At 26.4% G+C, this 21,229-nt stretch overlaps 4 protein-coding genes across 9 annotated transcripts; 2 read left to right on the forward strand and 2 right to left on the reverse strand.

Moving 5' to 3' along the window:
- Window positions 1–16: 16 nt before the first annotated feature.
- Window positions 17–2,403, reverse strand: LOC113790197 (mitochondrial basic amino acids transporter-like). The gene is made up of 2 exons (XM_027339832.2): window positions 1,399–2,403; window positions 17–1,297 (listed from the first exon to the last, which is right to left on the reverse strand). Exons 1-2 carry the CDS (start codon window positions 1,540–1,542, stop codon window positions 470–472), a joined length of 972 nt encoding a protein of 323 aa, XP_027195633.1. The 5' UTR covers window positions 1,543–2,403; the 3' UTR covers window positions 17–469.
- A 1,577-nt stretch (window positions 2,404–3,980) lies between these two features.
- On the reverse strand, window positions 3,981–14,296 carry LOC113789690 (uncharacterized). 6 transcript variants are annotated; one of them, XM_075823522.1, is made up of 4 exons: window positions 14,209–14,296; window positions 5,745–6,150; window positions 4,640–5,641; window positions 3,981–4,573 (listed from the first exon to the last, which is right to left on the reverse strand). In XM_075823522.1, exons 2-4 carry the CDS (start codon window positions 6,103–6,105, stop codon window positions 4,071–4,073), a joined length of 1,866 nt encoding a protein of 621 aa, XP_075679637.1. In that variant the 5' UTR covers window positions 6,106–6,150; window positions 14,209–14,296; the 3' UTR covers window positions 3,981–4,070. The 6 variants fall into 6 exon arrangements, with proteins under 6 accessions (XP_075679637.1, XP_075679635.1, XP_075679633.1 ...); XM_075823520.1 differs by lacking the exon at window positions 14,209–14,296 and adding an exon at window positions 13,774–13,885; XM_075823518.1 differs by lacking the exon at window positions 14,209–14,296 and adding an exon at window positions 9,405–9,529.
- Window positions 9,431–10,685, forward strand: LOC113789566 (superoxide dismutase [Cu-Zn] 5-like). Its single transcript, XM_027339121.2, has 4 exons — window positions 9,431–9,570; window positions 9,641–10,126; window positions 10,186–10,470; window positions 10,545–10,685. The coding sequence occupies exons 2-4, from the start codon at window positions 9,695–9,697 to the stop codon at window positions 10,653–10,655; spliced, it is 828 nt and encodes a 275-aa protein (XP_027194922.2). The 5' UTR covers window positions 9,431–9,570; window positions 9,641–9,694; the 3' UTR covers window positions 10,656–10,685.
- Window positions 14,297–14,386: 90 nt separating the features above from the next.
- On the forward strand, window positions 14,387–20,308 carry LOC113789688 (uncharacterized). Its single transcript, XM_075823516.1, has 3 exons — window positions 14,387–16,034; window positions 16,340–18,092; window positions 18,214–20,308. Exons 1-3 carry the CDS (start codon window positions 15,465–15,467, stop codon window positions 20,145–20,147), a joined length of 4,257 nt encoding a protein of 1,418 aa, XP_075679631.1. The 5' UTR covers window positions 14,387–15,464; the 3' UTR covers window positions 20,148–20,308.
- Window positions 20,309–21,229: the final 921 nt, after the last annotated feature.

The raw sequence follows: 21,229 nt of genomic DNA on the forward strand, positions 1-21,229 counted from the left end.
TCTGGAATTTAATTAATTTAATTTTAAAAGATAAAATAAAATTTTATTTAAAAAAAACATTTTTTTTGTAAAAAACTTGATTTTGAATCAATTATTGATACAGCAGAAACAATCAGTAACCAGATGGCGTTACTATTTGAATCAACAAGTTTAAAATCTTTTGGATTTTTTTTATTCATCATCATCACCTATTATATTAAACTACTAAAATTATATAGTATACATTTGAAAAGAGAGATGTGAAATACTGTGTAATAATTATCATAATAATAAAAAAAAATTAGAAAAATAAAACATTTGAATAAAAAAAATTTTCCAGTATAGAATCTCATTGTTGAATTTAGTTAAAATAAGAAAAATTTTAGATTTAGTAGGTAACAAGTGGAAGTGGTAATTTTGAAGTAAACGGTAGAAAATGGAAGAGGGGGAAAGGATTTTTTAATTTTTTTTTTGTTTTGATTTATTTTGATTATGATTCCTGTATAAATGGTGATTTATCACTTTTATTTGTTGTTGTTGTTGTTGATTTTGCAGCAACAGTAGCAACATTTGTTGCTGCTTCTTGAGTTGCTGAATCAACATTTCGAGAATTACTTGATCGAAATAAATGATTTGTTGATGATGATTGATTAACATATTTTTCATATGCTAATAATGTCCATGTTACAACAACAAATGTAGCACCATTAGCCGGAAATGCACGTAATAATGTTGGACTACATCCACGCATTAAAACATTTAATCCTTCACGATCAATAGTATCACGTAAACAATGTGAAACTGATAAATAACGATTATCGGCTTGTATTCGTGATTTGATTACATCCAATGGATAGATTACTAACCATGATAATGCACCTGCTGTACCACCAGCAACTAACATATCAACAGTAGATGGATGTTCTTGTTTTGTTGTTGAATTTTTTTGTATATTTCCCATCATCCATTCATATGTAAAAAAATATGTTGCAAATGCTGGACAATCACGTGCAATTGTTATACCAAATCCACGATATAAACCACGTAAACCACCTTCATATCGTAAAATTCTTTTCATACAATTCCATTCAGTTATTGAATTTAATTGTGCACGTGTTTTAACTAATTCCATTGGTGCACTTATAATTGATTGTGTCATACCAGCACATAAACCAGCTAAACCACTCCACATAAGATCATGTTTTCTGGATTTTCCGGGACAGAAACGCATTACCGATCCATATACACCGAATACAACAGCATTTATGGCTGCCAATCCTGTTAATGGAGCTTTAATTCCTTGATAAAGTGATGATATCTATTTGTTTTACAAAAATTAAAAAAAATGAATCTTATTCGTATTTTTTTGTTTGTTCATCAAAAAATATCAATCAAAGAAAGCAAAAAAATAATAAATACCGAACAATTACGTATGACAGACATTGCCGATATATGTTGTTTGCTTGTTTGCATAATCACTTTAACAGTATCGAATGGATGTCCAATAATAACACCAGCTGCACCTCCAACACATCCCGATACAAAATCGATTGGTGAAGCCATTTTTTTCAAATGAAATTTGAAAAAATTAATTTGATGATGGCTTTTTCGATTTTTGTTATTCTTTTCTTGCTCAAAAATTGATAATGATTCAGGAAAAGATGTTTTTGGGATTTAAAAAAAAAAATTTAAAATTGTTGATAGGTAATGATAATTCAATCAATTCTGTTGATTGATTAATTAGGATTATTTTATATTTGATTTGTTAATTAATTTCTTCTTAATCAAAATAATGACCAAATAATTAAACCGGTAATAAATCACAATAACATCCAAGTGGATGTAAATGTAATAAAATGAATAATTTGTTTATAAACGAATTCAACAACACAATCGATCGACTTCATTCCAATTAATTAAAAAACAAACAAACGAAAAAAATTTGTAATAATTTAATTAATCGATAACTGTGATTTAATAATTAAACACATCGATTCTGATGAGTACACACACACACACCCACGAACACCCACGTTTTGATTACAGATGAATAAACGAAAAAAAATTCTTTGATAAATTAAAAAATTAGATAAAATGAATAATTAGAACAGAATGAGAGAGAGAGAGAGAGAGAGAGAGAGAGAGAGAGAGAGAGAGAGAGAGAGAGAGAGAGAGAGAGAGAGGGAGAAAACACACCAAATTCAATTTAAAATTTAATTGATTTGATTTCTCTCTGGATGTCGTCGTTGTTCTTGTTGTTGTTGTTGTTGTTGTTGTTGACAGTTGATAGAAAACTGCCTGGGACTGCTTTCCAAAAAAATGTTTGACTTTAATTTTTGATTTAATTTTTTTATTTTTTGATTTTCCCTGTCAATTTTTTTTATTTATTTATTTATTTAGAGTTTGTCTTAACAATCGACGACGACGATGAAGAAGAAGAAAAAAATAGGAAGATTTTTTTTCCTGATAATCGCAATTTGATGGGGATGAATTTTTTCTTTTCTTTGCCCGAATGAAAATAGAATCACGAGATAGATAATTTTTTTTTTTGTTGAAAGATTTTTCTCTGGATATTTATTGATTATTGATTATTGATGACGATGATGATGATGATCACATCTTTGATCAACAAACTTTATCCAAAATGAAAAAATCAAAAAAAAAGATAAAAATTTTTCTTCTTTTTTTTCCTTTCCCCTTCCATTCTTTTTTCCCCTTGCTTTTTTTTCTTCATCAAATCACCATCATTCAATGAATGATAATCATCAATTTTCAAATAAAATACCACCACTAACCATTTTTCTTTCTGGTTGGAAGGGAAAGATGGGTGAAACAAAGCCAAGAAAAACAAAATATGAAAAAAAAGTTTAGTTTAGTCAAGTTTCATTTTGATTTTGTCCAAAAATTCATTATTTGTTTGAGAAACAATGATACCAATTGCAAACATTTCAAACGTTGTGAGTGAATCTTAAGAAAACAAAAATCCTTCAATCAGATTCCAGAAAAACATATCAAAAGGTCATTGTCATTGGTCAGTTTTTTTTCTGGAATTTGGATTTTTCCATATTGATTCATTTCAGATGATTTTTTTCTTCCTTCACTATTATTGACAATTGAAATGAATCACATGTTTTTTTTTGCTGCTGTTGGTTGGTTCAATAGAAATGGCCGGATATAATATCTTAAAATACGCATCAATTTAATCATCATATCAAATTTTCAGTTTTTAAATATAATAAAAAAAAATCTTTTTTAAATAATATTTATTTATTTATTTATTTCACAATGATGATATGATTTCATAATTATTTAGCTAATCTTAGTGATATTAGTACGGATTGTATTTTGAGTTTGGTTTTTTTTTTTTTGGTTTTCTTACACAACATCTCTCTACATCATGATCATTATTGATGATTAATAAAATAAAATGAAAGAAGAAGAAGGAATTCTTGAAAATTCACAATCATTCAATGAAATCAATCAATTATTATTTTTCTTGGCAAATTGAAAATCAATTTTTTTTTTTGATTTGTTTTTTTTCGATTCGAATCATATTGAATTTCATATTTAATATCATAATCAAAATATTATCATCATCAAATACACACATACATACATCAAATATATACGAAAACGAAACAAAATGAATATATCTGTGTGTGTGTTTGTGTATGATATCATTTTACCAAAATTTTTATCAACAAAAACTAAAATGAAATGAAAAAAAATCAATTTCCATTTCATTCCCTCTCCCACCCCCCAAATGAAGCTAAATCAATGCAAAGATTGTTTGATTGAAATTCGATCACATTCAATCAATTAATTATCGAAAAGAAAGAGAAATCTGATTTTTATATGATTATATAATGCGATTTTTTTTGTTGTTGTTGGTTGGTTGGAATTGAACGAAACGTACAAACGTCAATGTTTTATCATTGAAACTGAACAAAAAAAAAGAAAAAAAGAATTCAAAGTTGAAAAAAAATTACAACAAACAAAAATTTTATAACAAATTTTTATTCCAAAACAAAATTATCTAAAAAATTATAAATTAAAAAAAAAATTACAAAATCTTGATTGAATTATTATTATTATTGAAAACAATCTTTATGATTCTGTACAAGCCAATCATGATCATTACATAATATTTCTAATGTTATTTGTAAATTATTCATTTTAATAAATCGTACTAATTGAAATCGATTTAATTGTGGTTGTTGTTGTTGTTGTTGTTGCTGTGATTGTTGTAATAATTGTTGATATTCATCTGTAAAACGTACAATAGCTATAATTGAACCATTTGGTTTTAATTGACGAAATAATTTTTCAGGTACCGTACCGGTACGTATTATTGGTTCAATTAATATTAAATCATATGGTGAATAATTTTCACAACCATTACGGCCATCTGTTTTACAAAAACAAAGTTGTAAATTTTGATAATATTTTGCTACAATTTCTTGCGATTTTTTAACCAATTCTTTAACATTATCAATACCGACTACAAATTGACATAGATTTGCTAATAAACAGGTTAAATGACCCATACCCGAACCAATATCTAAAACACGAGAATTTTTTCGTAAAAATGGTTCTAAATAAAATTCAAAATTAATAAATTTTTCTAAATTAAAACAAAACAAAACAAAAAAAACATTACCAATATATTCTAATAAACGTATCTCATATTTTAATGGAAATGAATGTGAATTTTTTTTACCAACCATAATCGATATACTTTTATCAATATTTATATTTGTACCATAAAAATGTCTACGGTCAACCAATGAACAAGCACGATGAACATTTAAATTTTTTGAATTATTATTCATTTGATTATAATTAGTAATTGGATCGATAAGTGTAATTTTTTGATTTAAAAATTGTAAAACATGTGATATATCAAATACTGATGATGATGATGATGATGATGATTGTGTTGGTGTTGTTGGTGGTAACGGTGATGATAATGGTTGTTGCGGTTGTGATGTGGATGATGATGATGATGATGACGACGACGACGACGATAATGATGTAGAATCCTCTTGATTATTATTATTATTATAATTAATTAATTGATTAAAATTCATTGATTTTGGTTGACAATCTTGGCTATTATTATTATTATTATTATTATTTGAATCAAGATCAATCAATATTTCTTCATTATTATTATTATTTATTGTTGATGATAATGATGATGATAATATTAAACGTGGTGGTTTTGGTGGTGGTATTGGTGGTGCACGTCGTCTTCGTACTATCAACATATTATTATTCATTATTGTTGGAATTGAAAATGATGATGTTTTATCATTATTAATTTGAGACAAACAATCATTCAATAATATTGATGATATTTGTTGTTGTTGTTGATTTGAATTGTTTGTATGGTTATGATCAATATTTTGAATATTTGACATTTCTAAAACATCATTTTTAGCTTGAATTTCTTCACGTAATTTTTTTACCATTTGTTCTAGATCAGAATTTTTCTTCTTCAACAATTCAATTGTTTTCTGTTGTTGTTTAAATTGTTCAGTTTTTTCCATTAAATTTATTTTAGTTTGTTCATTTATTTTATTTAATTTTTCAATTATCGATTTTAAATCTTTTAAACAATCATGTCTTTGTTCAGTAATTTTTATTTTTAAATCACAATCTATAATCATTTTTTCATTGAAAAAAGTAAAAAGTAAAATAAAACAAAAGATATTACAATTAGAATCAATTAATTAATGGAATAAATTAAAAATATACTTAACTAGAACATTGAATTTCTTTATTTAAATTATCTGGATTATGAAAACAATATTGTTCATGTTGTTTTAAATCCGAAAGATAAATATATTCATTACAGGAATTAAATTGACAACGAATTTTTAAACGATTTAATAGATTACAAAATGAACGTAATGGTTGTTGAAATTTATCCGGATCTAATTGTATACGATCCATTGGACATGTTTGTGTTTTATTTTTTGTCATCCAATTTTGTATACATTCCATACAATAAACATGTTCACAATTTGGTAGATAAACAGGATTATTTAAAACATCTAAACAAATTGGACAAAGAAATTCATCGGTAATTTTTGATTCAAAACGTGTTTGATCGAAACCCATTTTTTTACTTGAAATAGTTGAAATCGATTCAATTCAAAATAAAATCTAAAATGATAATGAAAAAAATAGAAAAAAATTAGATGAAAACATTTTGATTGATAAGGTTAATTAATTGAAAACAATCACACACACACAAACAAAAAAATTGAAAGATTTCAAGTATCATCATTACATTAAATTGGTTGTTTTTTTTAGAAAGAAAGAGTGAAACAAAGAAAAAAAAGAAGATAAATTATCGTTGTAATATGTTGTTGAACACGACGTGAGAAATTAAAATGAAATTTAAAGCTGTCGTCTTTTTTTTTATCGATATATTTTAAATTATGAAAATGGATTTATGAGATCTTTACTTTTTCTCTCTCTCAATTACCTCTTTTTTTCAAATATTTTCTACTCTCTGGTATGATTAACATCAAAATGACAAATACGTAATATCATCATCATCTACATCAAACATTGTAATTAAAAGCAGACAGAAATAAATTTCATCACAAAAATTTTCTAATGAAGGAATTATGCATTTTTTTTTGGAAAAAAATGATGCTTACCTACTGTAATTAATGGAAAACTTGCATCAGTTATAAATTAGCTATAATCATTTAGATTATAATAAATCCAACCAAAAAAAAAAAAAAATGAAATTCTCTCTCTCTCTCTCTCTCTTTCCATATCCCTTGTGTTCCATATAGATTATAGAATTATAATCAAAAACCGTAAGGATAAACGTTGTTATAGAAACTGTTAATATGATGACAATGTTCCAGTTTTTTTTAAGTTTAGTTTGCTTATCTCTATTTCTCAATATAGCTATTGTCAATGGGATTGTTTTTTCTTTTTTTTGGTATGAAATGCAACATGTGAAATAATAATGATAATCCATCATCATAACCACCAACAACAATAATGTTTGAACAAAGATATTAGTCATCGATTGAAATAATATCACTTTCCGTTCGGTTTATTGACTGAAATATTAAGAATTTTTTCAATTTGTTGTTGCTGTTGAGGTTAATGATTATGCTGAAAATTTAGGTCAAAGAATCTAATTGTGAGAATTTTTAACACAAAATCGATTGGAACAAAGAAAAATCGATTGATTGATTGATAAGATTATTGTTATCGTAGAAAAAAACAAACATTTTGCTTTCTATTAACACTTATGGATTCCAGAAAATTTGTTTTATCGATATGATATCGATAAAATGTCATATGATCAGATTTTTTCTGATTAAAGAATTGGTTAATAATCCTTAATTTTGATAATAATAATAATAATTATTAAAAAAAAAAATCTCGTGACTGACTGATTGGATATTAAGAAATATAGGAAATCATTCAATCGAAAATATTAAAAAAAACAACATAAAACGCATCAACAAATAACAACAAAACAGAGCAAAAAAAACAACATTTTATACGTATGAAATTTGCTTTATGTTGTTGAATGAATGAATCTAAAAAAATGGAAAAAGAAATTCAACCTTGTCGAATGATTGATTGGTTTGATTCGATATCAATATGGGTTTTTTAATTTTTTTTTTTTCATGGTCGAAATTGATGTAATTTTTTTTTCTATTTGCTGACATACATAACTATAGAATGATAAATGATGATCAGAGTGCGTGTGAAAGAATTATTCAATCAATCAATACATATCACCTTTGTAAAACTAACCCTTTTTTTTGAAAATCAAATATTTGATTTTCAAAATGATTTCATTTCAATCATGTAATCAATTTTGAAACATTGAAATCTAATTTTGAAAGAATCTTGAAATTAATCAAATTTGTTTCAAACCACAAGACAAAAAGGAAAAAAATGCACAAAATATTGATGTCCAACAACATTGGCATCTTGTGTTTTTGTTTGTAAAAGAAGATGTGAACAGTAAAGATTGTTATAATCATTATCATTATCACTATCATCATCATCATCGAAACTAAATTGTGAATATTTTCAATGTCAAAACCAAAACAAACACACATGCACACAAACACAACAGCCCTCAGGTAAATTCAAAGATAAAAAAAAATGAAATATCATGAATGTAACATTCATTCATTCTATACAACCTTGTGTAATCGATAAAATACAAATACAAATGTAAAGACTAAATAAATAAGGAGGTATTCAATTGTGGACATTGAATAGGAAAAAAATTTCAACAGATTTTATATTTTCGATATAAAAACGATACGATGGAAAACATTTCAACGTTCAATCATTTTCTTTACGTTTTTATTTCTCTGTTTAATTGCGTTTTGGTTTTTGAAATTTTTTTTAAGTTTTTCAAAGTTTTTTGGTTTTAATTTCGACTAACAAAAATGCGTTTCCTATCATCATCATTATCATTATCAACGGTCATGATTATGACCATTATTATATTGATTGGTTCGGTTATAGCACAAAGACGACAACCACGTAATTATAATCAAGTAAGTCCATTATCATTGGGACCAACACCACCTCGTTCTGGTGGTAATAATATTGGTGGTGGTGGGAGTGGTGGACGACAAAATCGTGTTAATAACGGAATCAATAATAACGGTGGTAATGGACGTGGTGGATTCTTGAATCGTATCTTTAATCGTCGTGGTGGTGGTGGTGGCGGAAGACGTGGTAGTCGATTTTAATCTACAATCAACTTGACCATCATATGAATTATATTTGGATTTGATTATAAATTGAAAATTTCTTAAAACATCTTTGTTCCTAAAATTCCGAATTTCTTGTTTCCCCTCAGAAAAAAAATGATTTCAATTTCAATTTTTTTTTAAATTAAAATAAGGAAAAAATTATTGAAAATAAATGAAAAAAAATAATCAATAATTAAAACAAAAAAGTCTATAATCAATCAATTTATCCGTTCAATTGACAATAACGAAAACAAAAAAAAAAAAATTGGCTGACATTTTCAGAAAAAAAACTCGAACATTTCTGTTGATCATTGCATATTATGTCATCATCATCATCATCATCAACAACTATCATTAATTAAAGAACATCACGATGATAATCATCATCATCATAATGATAATGATGATATCCTATGATTATCATTGATGTCGATTCAGCATCATTTAATTTTTTTTTCTCTTTCAAAGTTTTTCTGGTTTTTCGTTTTTGTTGTTATGTTCACTTCATTAATTTCATTCAAAACAAAATTTTCTCTTTCACTTTTTTTTTCTCTCATTTCCAAAATAAAAAAAAATTTCCCTTTTTTCCATAGAAAAAAAACGATATCATCATCATCATTATTCAGTGACAACATCCTTTATATATAAATAATATCCACTTACCTTGGTTGTTTCGTTTGTTTGTTATTGTTGTTGTTGTTTGAATTTGTCTTTGATATCAACAAGTTGTTGTTGTTGTTTGTTATTTTGATTATTTTCGTTTATTATTGATATTTATAAAAATTTTTTACATTTTCACATAACCAAACAGTTCAAACATTTGATAAAGGTATGAATATTTTAAATTTTTTTTACCAAAAAAATAAAAATCCAATTCTTTTTTACAATCTTATTTTCAGGCAATAATTTTGATCGAACGATAAATCATTTTCTTTAAACGAAAACAAACAATAATGGCAATAATTATGGCTATTGGAAATATTTCCAAAATTATTCTATTTACCTTTGGTTGTTATCAAATATTATTTATGATTAGTGTAAATTGTCAATCATATTTTGGTAATAGTAATGGTGCTGTTGCTCCTACTTCTGGTATTGGTAGCAATGGTTATCAAAATAATCGTGGTAATGCATGGCAAGGATATCGTAGTTATTTTGAGCAACCACAACAACAACAACAACCATTCCAACAATTCTATTCAGTTGTACCGCAACAACAACAACAACAACAGCAACGAAATTATTATCCAACAAGACAAACAACATCAACAATACAAGTAACATCATCATCAACATCTACTGCAACTTCCAGTTCCGAACCATTAGTTGCTGTTGCAAAAATTGAAGGCAAAGATGTACAAGGAATTGTACAATTTCGACAAATGGTATTTATGATTATTAATTTTTGAATGATAATTTAAAAATTTTTGTTTTTTGGTTTTAGCCAAATTCAATGAATTTACAAGTATCCGGTCGTATAACCGGATTGACACCCGGTTTACATGGTTTTCATGTACATCAATATGGTGATACACGTAATTCTTGTACTAGTATGGGTGGACATTTTAATCCAGATAATAATAATCATGGTGCACCAAATGATCAACAAAGACATGCCGGTGATTTGGGTAATATTGAAGCCAATCAAAATGGTATGGCTGAATTTAATATGTTAGATCAACGTATTTCATTGACTGGACAATATTCAATTCTTGGTCGTGGTGTAGTTGTAAGTTTTTTATACATCTTATTTTTTTAATTTCTGTACCCTTCAATAATTTATCTGATCAAAAAAACAACAAGGTACATGCCAATCAAGATGATCTTGGTCGAGGTGGTCAACAAGATAGCCGTACAACGGGTAATGCCGGTGGTAGAGTTGGATGCGGTATTATTTCATTGGCTGCTCAATGAAAATAAAAAATTATCAAAAAAAAAAAAAAATGAATGAAAACAACAACAACAACACGAAAATAATTCATATTAATTGATTGATTGATTGATTTAATAATACTTCCTGAATATAATTATTTAGAAGAAAACAAAAAATATATAATACATACACACACACAAACACACAGATTTTACCAAAAAAAACATCGACATATATCAAAAAATAATATAAAAACGGGTTTTGTTTTACTTACTTACTTATAATGTAAATAAGTAATAATAAAAACAACAACAACAACCTATCATTATAATCAAAAAAATGCCGATTTAAGCAACAACATAACCCTTATATAATAATAATAGAAAGATACCCTTCTTTCTTTTTTTTTGATTATCATCCATCCATCGTTGTTTTTTTTAGACATAACCATTTTCTTGTTCATTCTTCCGGATTCTTTTTTTAATTATCTGTTTATCATGTTTTTTTTGCTTATTATATAACAACCAAACAAAAAAAATGAAAGAATGAATCAATGATAATGTTATGGCTATTTATTTTCCATTAATTAATCCAATCAATCAAATCAATCGATTGATGAAAAAATTGTTAAAGAATTTTTTTTTGCAATAAAATTTCAAAGTTGAAATAACCGGAATTTTTTTTATCCCGTCGCTTTGTTCCGCGATTTCCTCGATTTTCTAAAATGGCCATGTTTGTGTGTGTAGGTGGCAACGATCATCATCATCATTGTTTTACATCTTGAAAACGATTAGAAAAAAATAATCAATTGGAAAAAAATGAAATGAAGGAAATAAAGAAATGATGAACGAGACAAGGTCCTTACAAATGAAATCAATGCCTATTCTTTTTTTTCTCCCATTGATTTTAATGATATTTTTTCTGTTTGCTTGTTTGTGATATCATATGCACATTGCAAATTTTTTTTCCCGTTCACATTGAATGTAGAAAAAATTAGCCTTGACACCATTCATTTAGTTTGTTTTTTGTTTTGGAATATGATTTTTGGTTTTTGTATATTTGTTTTCCTATGATGTTAAAAAATTTGATAATTTTTGTTTTGTTTGAAAAATATTAGTCCAATTGGCTACTATTTTCTCATTTTCAATAAATCGACTCGTCCATATTTTTATCATATTGACCAATTCCAATTGAACACAGAAACCAAAAGTGATTTATTGTAATTATTTTCATTTTTGGAAAACATCTGCATCTGTTTTCGGGATATCAAAATTCTGACCAATTCATTTATCCACCCACCCATAATAATTCATTCATGAACATAAACATAAACATATGGACATATTGTACACGCGACATTTAATTTGGTCAATTTATTTTTCCGAATCTTATTTCAAATGACCAGACCGGACAAAAATAATAAATTGAAATGGATAAACAAAACACGCACAGACTTTTATTTAGCTGTTTTTTCATATATATAAATGACAAGTTTCACTAATAATACATTCAATTTATTTTTTTGTTTTGCATCTGGTTTGGGTTTTAGTTTACAAAAACAAAATGTTTTCCTTTTAACACATCAACTATACACACAGAGAGACGGAAACTGATAAAATTGTAAATGGAATCGACCAAAAATTCAGAAAAAGAATCCCAGAAAATAAGAAGAAGAAAATGTACGCTCATTCAATTTCGAATAATGATTTTGTTTCTGTGTTTCTGTTTCTGTTTTTATTTTTGTTTTTGTTTTTGTCCATTGAACTTTGAATAAAAAATTTATTGATAAAGATTTTTTTTTCAAACAAATTTCCATTGTTTTTTTTTGTTGCACTGGTTCCGTATCGTTTCTTTTGACATTTAATTTCCGCAATTTTTTTTTCCAAAAATAAAAATTATTAGTAAAAAAAAAAATTATCCGTGTAATGTTTTTTGGCTTGTTTGTGTATCATGTAATATGACTAAATATAAACAACAACAACAACAATAACATTCAAGCAAATTGACCATAAAAAAATGATCCGCATCAATCAAATGTTGATGATAAATAAATATACATAAAAAATAGGTATAAAAATCAAAAACAAACATCAAAATATTCATAATTTATTATTATTATTAAGACGAAAATGTAAATGAACAAAATTTCAATCAACTAATGAAAATAAATCCTTTATGCCATTCACTATCATCATTCCACAGCCATCATCATTGAATTCTTCTCTTTGGTTGTCTTAATTTTTCCTATCAAAAACAACAACATATGTGCGGCTGGCTGACTGGCCGTAACCAGGATACCAAAAAAAAAAATTATTGTGTGTGCTTGTGTGTATGATCAAAATTTATATTAGCAACCATCACCGACATTATAATTCTAATAACACAAACAAACAAACGACAACCGGCGACAATAACAACAACGACGAAAAATGATCAACAAGAGTGAACATTTTTTGCTTTTTTTTTGCTATTGCTTCAAATCAACAACAACAACAACAACCACACACATGCATGGATACCAAAAGATTTTTTTTTCAATCCAATTCACTTCAATCTAATCTAAACAACATTTGTTGTTGTTGTTGACTGACCTAAAGTTGATCGATTTTTTTAATCGATTAATAGAAATGGTACCATGATGATGATGATGATGGTTATCATTGGTTTTCCAAATGAATGATTTGATTGATTGATTGATTGATTTTGGTATCCAACCAGATTTTTTTTTTCAAATCAGCAGCAAGGTATGTAAATTTTTTCAAAAGAAAAAAAAATGATTCATACCTTTGATGATGCCTAATCCTAAAAAATTTTTTTTCCTTTTTGCAAAATCAGAAAAAGAAACAGAAAAATCATCATTAAAATCAACATTGACGACGGCTATTTTTTCATCATCATTTGAATCATGAAAAAAGAGATGCAAGAAATAGAGAGAGAGGTAGTATAGGAACCTACACTACACGCTTCTCTAATAACCAAACAACAACAACAATTTCTGCATTCAACAACCAACCATCCATAATCATACATAAATATTCTCAGATTTTTTCTTTTCGCCTTGAAAACAGATACAGACATAGCATTTGTTTTTTTTTTTTGTTTTTTTTTTCTTCAATAGATTCATTTCTTGTCTGAACAATTTGATTTGATTTGACTTACTGACTGACTCAAATTTTTTTTTGTTGTTGTTGTTTGTTGCAAATGTTGCAGACACACACACCATATGAATTGTACGAATGAATTGGTCGGTGGGTCTATTTTTTGTCGGACAACATTATAATCATCATCACATGAAAAAAAAACTCAACCAAATCAAGCAATCAGCCATTGACAAGACAACAACAGCAACAGCTCTACATTCATGACATGAGGAAATGATGAAAAAAAACTAACCATAACCCGAAGACAAACAAACAAACAAAAAAAACGTGTTTTAAGAAGTTGAAGAAGTAGTCTGTTTCATTGATAATATGTGTGTGTGTGTGGTATTTAGGAATTGCTGCAGCAGAAACCAATCAACATACAGACCGACCCATAGATAAGAATAAACAACCAAAAAGAAAAGAAAAGAATCTATGAAAAAGTCTTACTCACCATTTATTTATTTTTATTTTCATTCGGTTTTTTTTTCAATTCAAAATTGAATATTGTGTGTGTTGGTGGTGGTGTATATGCGTCATATTACCTTACATCGAATATTATTGTAATCAAACATTCGAAATTGTGGATTTATGAATCAAAAATCAAAAACCAGAAAAAATTTCATCGATAAAAAACGTGTTCCATGTTGAATTTTGTTTATCTGTGTTTTTTTTCCGGAAAGAATCATCATAAATATTTCATCGAAAAAAAATCAAATCATGACATTTGTGTCAATCATTTTGATTCTATAACAGAAAAATTTCACCGTTTCTTTTTTTTAGTGAGAAAAACATTCATCAAAACAAAAAAAAACTTTGTTTAATTTGTCAATTTGTCACACGCATCACACATTATCATCCATTTTATTTTGTTTTCATTTAGAATTTTGTTTTCTTTTCGTTTTTTTCTTTGATTTATGATACTATATCATCATATCAATCAACGAACCAATCAAATAAATCATTATCAATCAATCAAAAATAAACTACGTTGACACCAAAAATTGACATAAAATGAGAATATTATTATTATTATTTCTAGTTCAACATTGAAAATGAAACCATACAACAACAACAAAAAAATTTGATAAACATTTAAATATTTTTTTCATCATTTAATCAATCATTCAATCGATTGATTGATTGATTGATCCGATCAATCCAAATTAAAAAAAAAATTTCAATGATTAGATTCTCATTTATTAAGATAGCATATGAAAGATGCTCAACAAACTTTTAATCAATTGATTTTCATGATCCGTATCAAATCAAAATCAAAATTGATGTTGTCAGCAAAAGCAACAGAAAATCTTTGTTTTTCACATGTTTTTTTGTTTGTTTCGGCCATTCGCTTTCCTATATGCCACTATTTTAGATTTTTTTTGTTGTTGTTGTTTGTTGTTCGCTCATTTTATTTTGTTAAAAGCAACATTTTTTTTTTGCCTAAAAAACAAACAAACAATAACAAAATTGTGATTTCCGGTTGAACAAAAATTCCGATACCCGGATTATGATAAAACAAGAACAACAACAACAAGTGAAAATCGGAAATGAAATTCATGTCACCATTATTATTTCCTTATTTGATATATTCAATAAGATTTGATTCAAGTCAATTTTTGTTTTCTCCTACAAATCATAACACATAAAACATTTAATCAAATCAAATCAATAGATCGATTAATTATTTTAATTATTGAACAGATAACAATGAAAGTAAAAAAATTTTTCGATAGTATTCGACGTTTATCGTCATCATCACCATCATCATCAACAACAACATTTAATCAACGAAGATTATCAATGGCATCGATACAATCAATGCCATCGATTCGTGTTATACGTGGTGGTTATAATATTGATCTACAAAAAGTTGATTCATCATTTACCAAATTACATAAAGCAGTTTATTTAAATAATGTTGATCGTGTACGTAAACATTTACGTACAATTAATGTTAATTCAATGGATAATTTTAAACGTACACCAATGCATTATGCATCATGTAATGGAAATTTAACAATAATTAAACAATTAATGTCGACCGGTGCAAATCTTGATATACAGGATTGTGATGGCCGTACACCATTAATAAAAGCTGTTGAATGTTGTCATAATGATATTGTACGATTATTGGTTAATGCCGGTGCTAAAGTTGATCTTGCCGATAATGAACATGGTAATACGGCATTACATTATTCATTACTTAATGATAATCTTGATGCTGCCCTATATATTATTAGTAATGCTATGAATATTGATTATAATAAACGTAATCATGTAAGTTAATTTAATTTTTAAAATAATAATAATAATAATAATAATAATCAATGGTTTATTGTGACATATATTAACTTTGAATAAAACAAATATAATTAAATAAATAAATATTTGTCCTTGTCATTGGATGTTTCATCCAATTTGCACGTGTTTTGGTTGCTATATCCCAGGTAACCTGTAATGAAATAATTAAAACAATGAAATTATGTCAATGTCAACAAGAATATATTCCTTGTCCTAGATTTGTTTTGTTTTGAATATTCTTTTTTAATCAAATTTGTTTTTTTTTTTTGTTTGTTTTATAGAAAAAAGAAACCTATCTACATTTGGCTGCCAAAGTTAAAAGTCTTTATCGTGTAATTGAACCATTAATTGGTAATGGTATCGATATTGAAGCTGTTGATGAATTTGGACGTAATGCAGCACAAATAGCTCAATTACATGATAATCGTGATTCATTTGCATTAATTACTGCCTATATTCAAGCTAAAAATAGACCTTGTGATGATAATAGTGCCTTTGATGAAGATCTTGATGGTGATCCTGGTACTAATGAAATTGAATTACAACAAAAACAACATCAACATCCACATACACAAAGATCATTATCAACAAATTTATCGGATAAATTTTCAATACAATCAATGCCGCCCTCTTGTAGCCAACAATCAATTCAATCATCAACATCATCATCGTTCATAGCAAAAAGACCGAATAGTGAAAAATCTAAACGACCGGATGATGATGTTGAAAATGATAATGAAACAAAAACAATTAACGATACAGATTCAACGATTGATCGTCGTTTATTACGTTATCATCGATATTCAGGTTATTTTGAAAATAAAGATTGGAAATTAAATCAACAGCTACAATTACAATCTATTAATAATGATGATAATGATCAACAAAAACAACAACAACAACAAGATAAATCATCATCATTATCATCAACACCATTATATGAAAAGAGTAAATCACATAATCAAACACGATCAAGTTATTATGATCCAGTAATATCATCAACATCAAAATTGAAAAAAACATTTCAACAACGTCAATCATTTACAAATTTAATGATGATACAATCATTAGATGATCAAGATAATGATAATAATGAACATATTTATGGTAATGTTTCAATACCGACGTCACCAACAACACCCCCGCCACCACCACCACCACCAAGAAGATCATCATTAACAAATCATGGTAGTAATAGTAGTAGCAATGATAGTGTTATTCTAAATTCTATTGTACCGGAAGATGAAATTGTTACAAATTTTACCGCTACTACTACTACAACTACTACAACTACTATCGCTAAGGCTGCTAATAATAATTTAGAAAATATATCCGATTTTGATGAAATTATTGATAATGATAAAGATATCATTATAAATAATGATATATTATTGATGAATGAATATCATGGTTCGATAGAAAAAATTATTGATACAGATAGATTTATTATCAATTCCAATGAAGATGATGATGAAGATGATGATGATGATGATGATGGTAATAAGAATAATAATAATAACGATAATGATAATGATAATGAAGAAAAATATGGAAATCGTATTTATGAATGTATTAATCATCGTAATAATAATAATTTGAATTCTGGATCATTATTGAATAATGAAACAATTTGCCATAATAATAATGATAATATTGATGGTCATCATCATCATTCTAAGGATTTTAATTCATCACCATCGACTATAATTATGAATGAAATTTACAATAACAACAACAATGATACAACTATGATAGTAACTAATAATAATAATTCTGATGAACAAAAACAATCAATTGAATTGAATAATCATTGTTGGCAAGAAAATAATACAACAATTATGAAATTTGAAACAAAAATATCAGATTTCATGATGCCAATTTTATCCGAAACATCGTCCTCATCATCATCATCAAGTGAAGAATCTGATTCAGTTGTAGCAAATCACAATCGAAAACAAAAACAACAACAGCGACGACGACGACGATTGAAAAAAACTAAAAATTTTGAAAATGAACAAAAATTATTAAAATTAGGTATTTAATATTTTAAGCATGATTATTATTATTATTAATTTATTTTTATAAATCTAAATTTAATATTTTTTTTCGTAATCTCTTTTTGTAATCGATGCTACTATATATTTTTTATATATAGATAAAAATCTAATCGATCAAGTATCATCTGTCAATGGCAGCCATACAGTGAATGAAATGAACATGATTATAACGGATAATGATGAACATTATCATCAAGAATTGAATCAAAAACAACAACAACAACAGCAAAAACAACAACGTCGTCATACAACAAAACAGCAAAAAAAATTACGTAATTATTCAAGTTTGATGAACTCAAATTCAATTTCAAATAATAATAATAATAATAATTTTCAATCGTCAATGATATCCAATAATAATAATAATAATAATGTTGTAAAACGTACAGTTACATTACGTCGTAAATCATCAAGTATGAATCGTCATTCAATGATATATCGTGCAAGAAAATTTTTTCGTCGATTACCAAATGTATCAACAACAACAACAACAACAACCGCAACAACGACAACAAACACTACAGCAACAAAAAACAATACGAAAAATGTTGAAATTTTTAAAATTCCTAAATGTACAAATGAACAAAAACGACAAATACAGCAACATTCAAAAATTAATCAAACATCAACAACAACATTATTGATGACTGGTAATGATGTACAGATAAATGATCTCAATGTTACAATGAATAATGTTGGTGATGATGATGATAATGATAATGATAATAAGATACGAACAAATGAATCATCATCATTAGGTTTAAATAATAATAATAATAATAATAGCCATGAATTACGTTATTATCGTTTGATGAATTCATTGAAAACAATATTATCAGATGAATGGAATTGTTTAACATTTAATAATAATAATAATAATAATAATAATGATCAATATAATAATTGTGATGATCAAGAAGAATCGACATTAATTTTATGTATAAATCGTTTATTGAATGAAAATCGTCGTAATCGTTTAGAATTGAATGATAAAAATAATGAAATATTATTATTACGTAAAGATTCTATACAATTACATAATCAGATACAAAATGTATGTAAATATTTTGATAATTTAGAAGATAAATTAAATGAAACTATAAATGAACGTTATAATAATAATAATCCAAATGAAATGATGACATTCGATCTATATAAAGATTCAATATTGGAAAAAGTAATCAAAAATTTAGAAAGAAAATCATTCAATGAAGAATTAATGATAGCTAAACAAAATTGTGCACCGACAAAAAATACCGACATTGATAAATGTGAAATCGATAAAACATTACCATTGGTTTCAAATCGTCTTACTGAATTGATAGAAAAATTTGATCAAAATTTAACATCATTCAATCTGATTAGTCAGAAAAGAATGCTTCAAGTTGATGAAGAAATACGACAACATCAAGATCAAATTCAATATCTTATGGATGAAATTTCTCAATTAAAATATTCATCGCCTACACAAAATGATAATCATTATCGTCATCAACATCATCATCAGATTATTGACGTAAATAGTATCGATATTGATGATGATGATGATGATGATAATGATGAAAAAATCAGTGCAAATCAATCCGAACCGAAACAATCTGAACTAAAAGATTCACAACATCAAGAACAAGAAAAAACAACAAATCTTTCTACAGAATCGATTGAAATAAAATGCAAATTACGACGAAAGAAAAGTTTTTCATTGGGTAATCTTGTTATCGATTTTGATTCAAATGATTATTATAATAATTTTAATTTGGATCATAATGATCAACAACAACAACAACAACAATATGGTAGTGTTGAATGGTTAAAATCAATAGAATCATCATCATTATCATCACCACCATCACAGTATTGTACATCACCAAGACCAAGACGAAGAAAATCAACCGGTAATGATAATAATTCATCATCATCATCATCACCAACAACCGATGCAAATTTACATTATTATGATTCATTTTCACATAAATCAAAATATTTTCAACAAAAAATTCTTGAATTACGAAAACAATTGATTATTAATTGATTCATTTTGTTGTTTTTTTTTTTGACACAAAGTTACCGAAAACAGAAACATCTAAAATTTTAATTTTCTACTATTTTGAATATTTTGTTTACCCTGATAATTGATTTTTTTTACAAACACATTATTATTATTCAGAATCTAAATAAAATAAATTAATTCAAGCAAACCAGACAAATAGTTTCTTTTTTTTTTTTTTAATTAATCAAAACTTGTTTCATTGTTTTTCTGAAATGACGAATATTTCTGCTTCATTACATATCGTCAATTTATATGTATTTTCATTTCAAATTTACTTTATCAATTTACATCATAAAAGTTTTTGTATTCTATCAACTATTTGCCGGAAACAAAACTAAAAGTTTGTTTTGGTTTTGTTTGGTTCCTGCATAGAAACATTTTATTGAATGTAAATAATGTAAATAATATTTATCGTCGTTATACTTTCTTTGCTTGTTTGATTCTCAATTCTTCTGTCGATGATTTGTTTGTTTTTCGTTGGTTAGATTGAGTGGAATCAAAACAAAACAAAACAAAAAATCGAAAATAATCGAAAACTGAAACAAATCAACCAGAATTATTTTCTCATCATCATCATCATCATGTTCCCTGATTCTTTTTTTTTCTTTTGGTCATCCAAAATTCTTTGTGTTTTTCTTTTTGCAAACATCATGACATCATCATTATTTTTTTTCCCAGTCGCTCCCCAGAAAAAAAAGTAATTTTTCTCTGGTGCATATAGATTATTGAGATTCGTATTCGTTTTGGTTCTATGTTATAGATTTTCCGTTGAATTTCTTAATTTTTTTTTATTATTCTTATTTTAGGTCAGTTTTTTTTTGCTTTTAATTTTTATATTTATGTAAATCTAAAGCAATTGAAGGCACTTAGTCAATTTTGACCAGAAGATTTTTGTTTTTCAGCAAAAAAAAAACAAAACAAAAAAAAAAAGTTCTTTCACTCTGTACTATTTAGCTTTTAATGTTTTTATTTTTTTCATTTTTTGCATCTTAAATTCCCTGAAATATGATATTGAAAGTAAATGTTTTTTTTTCTTTTTCAATTTTTGCCCTTTTTATTTTCTT

Source organism: Dermatophagoides pteronyssinus, unplaced genomic scaffold (assembly GCF_027571235.1).
Source record: "Dermatophagoides pteronyssinus isolate colony J.1.1.1.1 unplaced genomic scaffold, Derpt_VIB-CSIC_2022.12 sq0030, whole genome shotgun sequence".
Taxonomy (NCBI): Eukaryota; Metazoa; Arthropoda; class Arachnida; order Sarcoptiformes; family Pyroglyphidae; genus Dermatophagoides; species Dermatophagoides pteronyssinus.